Source organism: Perna viridis, chromosome 11 (genome assembly GCF_037379345.1).
Source record: "Perna viridis isolate PV_CMFRI_1.1 ecotype Kerala chromosome 11, ASM3737934v1, whole genome shotgun sequence".
In the NCBI taxonomy this organism is placed as follows: Eukaryota; Metazoa; Mollusca; class Bivalvia; order Mytilida; family Mytilidae; genus Perna; species Perna viridis.
This window is the reverse complement of record NC_142455.1, coordinates 2,272,414-2,284,525: the sequence shown is the minus strand read 5'-3', so window position 1 is coordinate 2,284,525 and position 12,112 is coordinate 2,272,414. Positions and strand designations below refer to the sequence as shown.

The window sequence follows — 12,112 nt, the reverse complement described above, 5'->3', positions numbered from 1 at the left end:
TTGCATGAATGTTTGTTAGGATATCCTTAACAATTTTATATCTGTCAAAAACATGGCTATCACTACTAAAAATTTACAACTTGTTGAAATAACTTGAAAACAAAAGGGTTTAGCCTAATTTTATAGGGGGGGGGGGGAATTGATCAGCATAGTGAGTCCAACCTATGCCAATATTTTCATAAAGATCTGTTGCTCAATGTTGGAGTTATTGCCCTTGAAGAGATAAAATGACAATCAGAGATTTATTTTATATTATGAAAACCAGGTGGATAACTTAAATTCTCTTTGTTGTTGAAATGATTCTTGTGACAACAGAAAGGTCTAAAGTTCAGCTTTAAAAAGCTATAAAAACTATTTTGACCAGGTTAGCAATTCAGGCTCTCTAGAGTCTCTAGTTTGATAAATTTAGAACAAAGAAAATAATGGAAACTAGGGAATTCTAGATAAAATTTTGATAGTTTGTGTAAAAAATTGTAATGGTGTTTTTCATACTCCCATGCTTTGTTAGAGGTATATAGTGATTATGATGTCTGCATGTCCATCCATTTGTATGTCAGTTCGTAATCCATGCACAAAGTTTTGTATCAGTACATGTATCTTATATTGTGGAATTCAATTTCAGTCTGATGTGGCATCATTTTCTTATTTGATAAATTTGTTTATATTTTGACTATATATTCACTTGAATGGGGAGGGGGTTTCTTCAGTAAGCTTTCCACAGTTTTACTAATTTCTGCACATACAAGTTTATTTGAAAGTTATCTGCCTTTAATAACTTTGCAGAGATGCTACCATCTATTTGTCCTTTTGTCCAACACTCTGTAACAGCATCGTGGGCATTTTCTGAATACACCATGCCAAAGTACTTTACCTTTGCACATTTTGTGCACCTGTCTAAAATCAGGAATTTCTACCCTCCGTATGCATTGTTTCATTTTCACTTTCAGTTTACTTTTATGTTGCTGGAGTATAAAGGGTCAACTATTTTGCCTTACCTATGTATAATGTTGTTTTGGGGCCAGCTGCAGCCCGTCCTGTTGTGTTAAGAGTGTCCTCCTCGTTCATTGAAGACCTGGGGTGGCCTTGAGCTGGCATTTTTATATGTATTGATGATATGAAAAAAAAAGGTTTGAGGTAGTATATGTAGTAGACTTGTTGGTTTGGATTATTGGCATGAATGATACACAATATTTTTGTAGAAAAAAAATCTCACCTCTTTTCTTATTATTGTGCATGAACATGCTTATTTATTGTGAAGAGGCCTCAAAGAACAAAAAACCAGGATGTTCGAGTAGTGTCACAAAATTAAAAAAAAAAATGTTGCACATAATGGTCATTCATTGTTGTGTACGTTGTAGTGTACATTGTAGTACATTGTTGTGTACATCGTAGTGTACATTGTTGTGTATATTGTAGTGTACATTCTTGTGTGCATTGTAGTACATTTTAGTATACATTATTGTGTACAATGTAGTACATTGTTATGTACATTGTAATACATTGTAGTGTACATTGTAGTGGACATTATTGTAGTATACATTGTAGTGTACATTGTAGTGTACATTGTAGAATACATTGTTGTGTACATTGTAGTACATTTTAGTGTACATTGTAGTACATTGTAGTGTACATTGCAGTACATTGAAGTGTATATTGTAGAGGGTTGTATGATAATATTGATATAATTTCAAGCCCTCAGTACAGTCTCATAGTTAATGCATGACTTAGGGTCAATGTATTCCTTTGCTTAGGCCATAGTTATTGCATTTTTAGTTTTACAAGTTTTTTTTTTAGAAAGGCCATGGGTAGAAGTATTGGCAAAAAATGCAACAGCTGTTTATTTTTGTTTTGTTCAATACAAAGCCTGGTTAAGATCATAAATATATTTTTTAGTTTCATCAAGAGATGATCTCCTAGTATAATATTTTTTTTTGGCAAGTTTTGAATTTCGAAAATAATGTGCAATGACTTACATTTACACCAATAGCATCAGTTATATTCTTTCATGCAGGTACAATGTACTAATTTTTAAAAAAAATTCTACTTGAAGAATACTTGATCATAGGGGAAAAATGAAAGACAATCAATGTTTTTAAAATTTTGCAATGTAGTTTTTTTTTCAATTTGGCCAAATATAGGACAGAAAAGTTTGTTAAACTAAAAATAAACTAACTACAGCCTTAACTACTTCTGGTGTCTCAGGGCTACTATAAAGGTCAAAAGTTCAAGGTAACATATAAAAATGCATGAGAAAAAATCTTTATTACACTTAAGGAGGTTGACATAGGGAAAGGGACACAACTCTTACAAATCATTGGAATGTTTGTATTTAGTATTTTACATCAATCTCATGTAAGCATCAACATGACATGGATTGCTTTCATTTCTGTTTCATGTGAATGCCTGATGGGCTTTGGTGAAATTGAATATGATACAAACATATCACTGATTTCAAGAGTTTTGTCCCTTAGTTCAACCCTAGGTCTACCTCCTTAAGGCTTGCTTCTTATCTAACAATATATTTATCTCAGAAATTATGAACTTTTGTCTTACTATCATAGAGGACTTGTGATACAAGATTTTGTGGTTGAAACATTTTAAGAAACAGATTTTGGTATATTTTTATAATTACATATTTGTATACCTAAAAAAATACACTACACTTGACTTCTTCTTTGACCTGTGTTTAAGTGTATATAATATTTTGAAGTATACATGATGTACATGTAGCTAGAATGTATATTTATAATATCTCCTTTTGATTACCATATCTAGTCCTTTCAAAGAACTAGTTAACCATAAAAACCTGTCCAAACCAAACCCTGATTTTTTTCATACCAACCATGATGCCCCCTGATATGTGTTCCTATGTAATTTAAACCTGTTTATACAATCTACTTGCCATATCTAAGAAAAATGTAGTGTCTTAAGGAAGAAGACCTATGGTAAGGGACACAACTCTTGCAAATCATTGAAACATATGTATTCAGCATTTTACATCAATCTCATGTAGCATCAAAGGAACTTAGATTGATTTCATTCTGTTTCAAATGAAAGCTTGATCGGCACTGGTGAAATTGAATATGATATAAACATACCACTGATTTTAAGAGTTGTGCCCTTTACCCTAGGTCTACCTCCTTAAATGTGTACCAATCACAGGGTATCAAATTATTATTATTAGTCCACAGTCCAGGACCATTAATTTCTGACCTTTGACCTTCAGAATCTCTTTAACTAGGTCCAGGACCTTCGACTTTTATCATTGACACTTAACTGTGAATCATTGATTTGAAACTTGGGAAAGTCCTTAAACCTTTCACTCATGAAGGTTAGTTTAATCCTATGCAACAAAATATGTTGACCATAGGTAGACAGTCCTTTCTGTTTTTATGTTTGCTGAGATTTAGTTAGATGTTTTGGGATCAACTGTCTGTCTGAATCTCTATTTCTCCCTTCACATGTTGTATGACTCCTCAATCTTTTTGATGAATGTCAATAAATTCATATTGCAATGTTGGACATTATGGAAGAAAGCCCTTTTTCTTTTTCAAGTTTTCTTTTCTTAGTTGGGACTTTCTACACCAAAAAAAAGGAGTGTATCATGCACTATAGCACAGCTGTTTGTTTTTAAGATGTATGCCACAGAGGACTCTTAGGTTTCTTAGAATGGATATTAGACTTAAAAAGAATGACAGTTAATTCAGAAAATTTGTGCATTAACTATTATGATATTGTCATTTATTACAAAAAATGCCATTTCAAATACACTGTCCACTTGATTTATCTCTTTGCAGAGTTATCTCCCCCTTCATCAGGTATCTTATAAAAAGACTAACACACCTTCAATTGACCAAAATAACTTTCTTTTTTTTATAGGTGGCAAAACTTGATGCTAAGGTCAACCGGACAGGAATTGGCATACTGCCGGAAATAAATGTAGACCAGACCCTGACAAATATCCCTGAAGGCTGGGGTGTTGAGGAGACCAAAGAGGGCACGGTATACACCAATGAAGTCAATGAGGAAAGGGTAGGATATTTATACCGGTATTTAGGTTTTCTTTCAGTAGTGAGTGGTTCAAATTATTTCTCCACTAAAGCTGTTTAAATCATAATTTGACAATAGAGAGTGGAGAAATTATTTAAATCAAGAATAGGCTGAAGAAAACTTGGAAAGTGTAAAATGGAAAGAAAACTCTGACAGAAATTAAGACTGAAAGAAAAGTTAGCTGTTGACAAATATGAAGTTGCCCATAAATTTGAAAATTTTAAAACAAACTTAAAAAATTTGACATTTTCCAATCAGCAGGAAAGATATTGCTACATGTAGAAATCTTGATTATGTTCTGGTACTGCACTCAGCACCAATATATTTTTGAATATTGAGCATTGGTGCTTGAACAAATTGTATTTATAGAAGTCACACTGTCTGTCAGTTCATCTGTCCCAGGGTAGGAAACTCACTCAAATTCTAGCCAGTCCTGAATACAATTTTTTAATATATGTACTATATGGCTATATAGATTTTTGCTAAAATTAGCCAACCCTGCCAAAAAATAGCTGTGTCAGGCTGGTGGGCAGCCTACTATTTCTAACTTTGATCTGTCCACATACATCGTAAACCCAACTCCTTAATCATTTTGTTTATATTTTATGGATGGTTTGACATTGTATGTAGATGGAAATATATTATTTCTATCTGATGCCTCTAAAGGATGGTAATCCAACTTAGGGTTTTTTACACATTGAAACTTATATGCACTCCTCCTAAATGACTCATGGGATTTCAAGGAAGGTTGGATGTCATACATACATGTGTATGAGGGAATACAATTTTTGTGTGATGCCTTTAAAGGGAGATAATTTAAGACTTTTAAATAAAAGTTAATTCTCTTTGCACAGTTGCTCACTGCATTTTATACAGTTTCAATTTCATCACTGCACAAACAGTTAAGTTCTGTAAATGATATCAAGTTGCAATTATTTTCCTGCTCTGAAGGAAAAAGCTCAACTATTTTACTTTTGTTCCTCTGTCCATTCCCCAAAAACATATTTTCATTGCATTTTACTGAGGAACTGCAAATAACAGCCACTTGATATTGGGTATGCAGCTTTAGTTAGGTGTCCCATACCACATTTTCTCATAAAAGATCTATAGCATGTCTCTTTCGTGTTTATGTTGGTAACAGGTCTTATTGAGGGAGATATTGGTACACTGAAGGAGCAGCAGCTCACCAGCATTCTGTTACACCCCAACTCAGCAAGTTGGTTGTATATTGGAATCACTTTTGTCATTTTGTCGATCCATCTATCCATCCATTTGTGCATCCAAATTTTCTGTAAGGCTACAAACCACTAATTCAGATTCACATTACTCTCTATGTTAATTTGCTCATTTTCAGGGGATCCTCAGTAGTTTACCTTAAGTTTAACCTAACCAAAACCATATATCACCTGAAACATACACATGTATTGCTATGTCACTCAAAATTTCACAAGGGATTTACTACCTTGCAGTGCAGCACCCTAAAAATAGCCTGGGGAATCATAAAAATTCTTTATTTAGACTATCTATATTTATAGTTCCACCAAATTAGTTTATTTAACTTTGAGGCAGCATACTTTGGGCTCAAAATTATCAGAATAAAATTCCCTTTTTGAAAAAAGTTCATCCATTCAAAAATATTGTCAACTTTTTTTACAATGGCATGCTAAAGGACTACTTTGTACCTTGGCGTAGGACTTTTTTTGCACATGTTCCAAATTGATGATGCAATTGGTGGTCTGTAACCTTTAAGCAATTTAAAGTGCTGTCCAATATCAACTTCCTGTTTCATAGGACTTGGCCTTTTTTCACTCTATGGAATGATAGAGAATTTGTTTTTCATTGCAAAAATCTTGGCTTTCAATGGATGGATTGGTTTCAAATTTGTTATGTTGCTTTATATAGATGGGGCATATGATGTAAGTGGTTTTAGGTGCTGTCCCGTATCAACTTCCTGTACAAGTAGGGGGTATCCTAGCATGTCAATGTGTTAAACGTACTATCAACTTCCTGTACAAGTAGGGGGTATCCTAGCATGTCAGTGTGTTAAACGTACTATCAACTTCATGTACAAGTAAGGGGTATCCTAGCATGACAATGTATGTAACCTCATGTTTTGTTTTTTAGTGGATGAGCAGTATTAATACTGAGGGAAAAAGATATTTCTACAAAGTTGGTAGTACAGAGACAGCATGGGAACTTCCAAAGGTTTGTTTCCTCTACCTGTATGGTATGGTATTGTCTTTTACACTACAGCCCATGTTTGTATCCTCTACCTGTATGGTATGGTATTGTCTTTTACACTACAGCCCATGTTTGTATCCTCTACCTGTATGGTATGGTATTGTCTTTTACACTACAGCCCATGTTCGTGTTGCAGTTTTCACTTGCCCATGGTGTAAGATTTAAAGCCCTGATCAATTAAGCCATCTGAATCTATGATAAATTAAGAATTATCAACTCATGGATTAATTTCCATCCAGTTTCATCAACAAAGGGCCAAAGAGGAAATACTAAAACTGAATCATGAATCACTTATTATCACACCCCTCTCTGAAGGAGAGGTGGTATACTGTTTTACCCTTGTCCTTGTTTTTGTGTGTCTGTAATAATGTTTTCAAGAACAGTTTCCTCAGCAACTGCTCTTCACAGCAGCTAGAAATTTTAACATTCCTACAGTAGGTGGAATTCATTTTCAGAAAAAAATAGACAACAACTTCCTGTTAACCAAGTACTTTGTATATTTTCCTTATATTGTGATTGAAAGGGAGATATCTCTTGTGAGCTATTGATCACTGATTTCTTGTTTTAATGGGTTTTAATTTAAAGGGGAATCTAGACTCACTTCACCAATTTTCATTGGTCATTTTCAGTTGTTTGGGTAATTGATCACAAATCATTTAGAGAGAGACTAAACTTTCTATCCACGTCTATTACATTGTCAGATACAATTTAACATCTTTATCTACATTGTCCTGTAAATTACTGAAAGAAGTTATTTAAATGATGGAAAACTGACTCTGTCTCCTGAACATAATTATTGTATGCACTGTAAAAATTTCTCAATGAAATGTTTATCTGTTTACAACCAGCTCCCTCCTCTTTTCTGTTAGTTTTCTTTTTTATGTTTCAAAACCAATGAACTAGATGTAGCCCAAAAATATGTGTATGTTACTGTGAAAGTACTCGTATTTGTGGGTACCAAATTACATTATTTATTGAAAAAAGTCAGTTTATAGATTCTTGAATTCTCGCCTGAATATAGCTGAAATATTGCTGCTCAGGCATTAAACCCCAACAATCAATCAATCGTGAATTCATGAAATAACAGTTTTGTTCAGTATCAATGTTGGGTTTCCCTCAGATATAAGATACTTCTTTACATAAAACTATTTTCACTGATATTTTCCTGCACAATGATTGAAATCCTACTATTACAAGACAGTTAAAGCTTGCATATCATGTGCCCCACGGCAAGTGGAAATCGCAACATATTCTGAGCTGTAATGTATGTGTAAATGTGGGAATAAAATTCAAGGAAAACCTATAAAAATAAATTCTTGTTCTATGATATATCTCTTCAATCCTAAAAGAGTGAAGTTCTGTTCACAGTTTTTGTTTTAGTTTTTCAGAATACTAAAAATTAAGTGTGATTGCATTGCTACTTGTAATTAATTCAGCCTTTGAATTTTCATTTTTTTCTCTATTTTCCCCTACTTTACATTCATAGGTCTACACAGTCTTTCTGCAATTCATAGACATTTTTCTTCAAGATATTTCCCAATGTTTTCCTGTTTTTCTTTTACTTCACAGTTGTACTAAGTTCAATGATATATTCCAGTGTTAGATTTCTCTCCTGTTTTCTTTTTAACAAATGATGTAAGATATAATCTCTATTTAAAGACTACATATTATACACCAGTGAATTTTTAATACAGGTTCACCTAAGGTTCATGCACACGAAAAAGATTTTACCTTGAAAATTTGTTTGAACTTTTTAAACATAAAATCTTTAAAAAAGTTTCTTTTATGGTATGAGAATTGTGTTGACAAGTAAGTAAACTGGTCAAATTTGTTTGTTTGAAATCTTTTGAATTTTTCATATTTTAGCTGATAATGTTCAATTCTGAAGATCATTAAAAAGGACTTGTTCTCAAATTTTTAATCCCAATTAATGCCCACAGGTCATAGTTTTTTTTCCTTTTCCCATTCTACTTCATATTGGTTCTCATATGCTATTAAGAAATTCGAGAAAAATATATGCTTATATCTCCCTCTGCATGATTCTTAGGTCAGCCTGTACTTATCTACATGTTATTTTACTGTATTATTATTTTGGGTTGTTATTTTTACTGCATGTGAGTTCTAACTCAATATAATTTGGTCCACTTGGTAGAAAATAAATTTTATTAAGAATTTTTTGGTAGTATAGATTATCATTGATAAAATCCTTCTGTGTTATAATTTGAAAAAATATAAAATTCTGAGGATACCTTATTTTTAAGTCATTTGAGGCCTTCCAGTTTAAATTATAAAACAGATAAAATTTATCAATTCAAGAAAATTATAGATTTATCAGCAACTTTTTCATCAATTTTTTCTGCTATTGTTACTGCCTGATTTTTTTTTCTATCTCAGGCTACAGCTGTGATAGTGTAAAATATAGAAAAATTTTCCAATGACAGCATTTAGTCAAATTGACTGATGTTTCTGGTAAACAGAAAAATGCCAGTTTTGAACATCTTGACAGGGTAACACATCTGGCCCTATCAGAATCACTGTCATATTTTCTGCTCAGACTTTAAGTACTTCTCGTTCTAAGAATCAGGCAAAATGTGTATAAAGTGTAGCACATGAGGGAAAAAAATACAGAGAGTTTATTGCATTAACCAAGTATTTATACCGGATAACCTCCAGAAATAACCATCAAAGTGTTTGTAAAATTTGCCTTTTTAAAATACATGTATTGATAGGTCAAACTTAGTTGAAATGCACTTTGGAAAAATGGTGGGAAAATATTCTGGCACTTTTTTCTTATATAAGCAATCAAAAAATATCTATGTCACAGATGCTTCATGATAATTTGAATAGCTGTTCTGTTATTTTCTAGATGTATTGAATATATTTGAGGCAAAAAAGACCAAATTTAGAAATATGATGTGCCACCCATTGCCTTATACTTACACAGAATGGTACTTAAAACTGCTGTTATTCTTTTTTGTTTTTGATGTTACAATGAAGGTTGCTGATATTTTTATCGACACATCAAAGTGGACTTAAATTATTATTTTTTGTCAACTATAACTAGGTCTCTGTATTACTAACATTTAACTGTCTTAATCTTCAGATTAACAACAGGCAATCAAATGGAGACATTGTACAGGAGTTGCCCAGCCCGCAGGCAAGTCCATCATCAACACGTTCCAAGTCACCTCTTAGGTCACCACAGATTGGGCGAGGGGTGAAGGCCAGATCAATGTTTATAGAAAGTAGCATTAATTTTCAGCATCCTCCTCACTTTCCGACAAGCCCTCCGCCTCGTGCACAGACGCTTCCAAACAATCTCAATACACAGGCTGGTGCTGTAAGTGTCAAGAGTTATCTCCCTTGATTAGTTTTATAGTATTCCCTCCTTTTAGTTAATATTTGTTGTCCACCCTTTAACAGTTTTACACGATTACCTCCCTTTATTAGTTTTAATTATTACCCCCCCCCCCCTCTTAGCTAATTGATTTTTAGAGCTTGCATGACTAGTACCCACAAAATTTACTTACACATTTTGAATTACCAGTATTTATAAACTGTTGAATATGAATGTAAAAATGATTTATTTATCATGAATAGAAAAAAAAAGACATTATATTATAGATTATAAAGCTGATTTCTGAAATTATGTAGTTTTGCCCCAAACTTCCTGGTTAAATCAACCATAAAATCATTATTATTGTTAATGGGACTTTAATGTTATCAAAACATTCAATAAACTTATTACAGTAACTTTTTTTTTGGTCATGTATCCTTAAAACCTTATTTAATACTAAAAGAAAAAAGTATGAAAAAGAAAAAAACAGAAATACATTTGGATTTTAAAGTCATGATTTCTAATCAAAATGAATTACTTGTAAATAGTTTTGAGCCATTTTACAGATATTGTCAAAACAAAGTTTCATAATTAAAATTCTCCTAAGGTACCAACCATTAATCTGTATGGAGGCAAGGGGGTCAGAGGTTCAAGTGGATTTTTTCAATTTCACTGATAGATAGTGGTCATATTTTGAAAAATCATATCACTTTTAAGTTTTTTGTCATTGTATGACGTTTCTCTCATCTTTTTTTTTTTTTTTTATTTATTTATTAATTTTTTTTTTAATAAAATTGTACTCAAATGGCATATTGTTTTAATATTGTGGACAATTTGAATTTGTCATTTTGTCAAAAACTTTACAATGGTAAATGGAGGCGATCATGTCCACCTGAGTAGTACTATGTGTTAATTGTCCACCACTGTGGTAAGTGGAAATGTCCACTCAACTAGTACTGTACATCAAAGATTATGCTTTTTTATCACTTGTCAGCTTTTTATTTGCAGCAATAACAAGCAAACTGTCACTTTCCTTGCCTTTTATAAAGCATGCTTCCAAGCTCTTTGGGTTAAAATTTCTGGCCAATGCTTTGCTTTATTGTTTGTATTGATGCATGTCACTATATATATATTGCATTTATATGTATATCTGTTAGCACTTCCTGGTGTACATGGTTTAGTTGCATGTTTTGAATATGTGTTTGATCCAAGCTTTTCAAGTTAATGTTACAGTTTTTATTAGTGTTTGAGAAATGAGTAAACAATAATAAAGAATTTGTCAATAAATATATAAACATATTTAATAGCCATATACCTCAGTATATATTTTTAATTCTCTTTCTTCACAAATTGTTTATGAAGGGCACACTAGTTCAGTTTTTATACATCAATATATTTACAAATATAAACAAAGTATTCCTTAAGCTTTGAAAGCATTTTAGAGTCAGTGATGCTATTTTACTCAAGTTAAAAGCATCATAAATACCACAATAGCTTCAGATATTTATAATAGCTTGCTTACAATATTACACCTAACCGCATTTGAAAAAAATAATGGGTATATTTTGGATTTTTACATTTTTCATAAATCTTTTATCCAATACTTGCCTATCAGTGGGAAAGTAAAAAAAATTAGCTTTTTTAAAAAAAACAAACAAACTACGGAACAGTTTCTGTAAGATTTATCTGCAGACTTTTGAGAAGTAGTTTGAAAACGATGGATTTGTTATAACGTATAGAAGTTACGATGTTTCCTGAATATGTATTAAACCAAACTTATTTTCAACTTTTTAAAAAATATTTTATCAATTAGTAAATACAAAATCAGAATTTTTCATATTTCAAATTATATTTTTTTGCTTTCTCAGTGTTGTTAAATCACCTGCTGTAGAACAACACCAACTTTAAAGTTCATGACAGGGTTGGCATCTTACAAGATTGAGGCTCTGTCTATTTCTGTCTTGATCTTCACAGCTGGTGTTATTAGTATAATTAGATATATATCCAAAAATTACCCATGATCCCTTATATACAGATATTTAAACTGACAAGCATCAAGATTGTATACTGACATGCATGATATATTATTATAGGAAAACGTGGAGAAATCTACATTCACACCTACGCAGGTTAGTGCATAGTTTGCTTGTTATCTTCCTTATGCTTTGGTCTCACTAACCACTTCTAACGTTTCCATTACTTTACATGTTAAAAAAGTAATTTTCAAAGTCTCACTGTGAATTCCCAGGACAAATGACATCTTAAAGTTGCATACCGTTGCGAAGCTTGGAAAATAAGGCTTCCAAAATCATTATGCTAAAGGTACGATGATAGTAGAAATTCTTCACAAAATTTACTTGAATAAATAATACTGAAAATCCACATTTTTACCTGTTCTGCTAACTGACAGCATGGAGGCAAATTACTCACACATGTAAACAATATTCATACACTTTAGTAGTTATTTATGTATATGATTTTAAA

The 12,112-nt window shown here is 32.2% G+C and overlaps 1 protein-coding gene across 13 annotated transcripts in view; it reads left to right on the top strand.

Annotated features, from left to right (window-relative positions):
• LOC148602297 (rho GTPase-activating protein 15-like) overlaps nucleotides 1-12,112 on the top strand; it is a 52,473-nt gene that overhangs the window by 17,574 nt on the left and 22,787 nt on the right. For 7 of the 13 annotated variants that reach the window (XM_088553472.1, XM_088553470.1, XM_088553475.1 and 4 more), the window contains 4 exons: nucleotides 3,880-4,032; nucleotides 6,175-6,255; nucleotides 9,395-9,631; nucleotides 11,722-11,757. In XM_088553472.1, the coding sequence (XP_088409598.1) occupies nucleotides 3,880-4,032; nucleotides 6,175-6,255; nucleotides 9,395-9,631; nucleotides 11,722-11,757 (507 nt within the window). The remainder of the gene's footprint in view (nucleotides 1-3,879; nucleotides 4,033-6,174; nucleotides 6,256-9,394; nucleotides 9,632-11,721; nucleotides 11,758-12,112) is intronic. The other 6 variants (XM_088553479.1, XM_088553476.1, XM_088553478.1 and 3 more) reach the window with 3 other exon arrangements.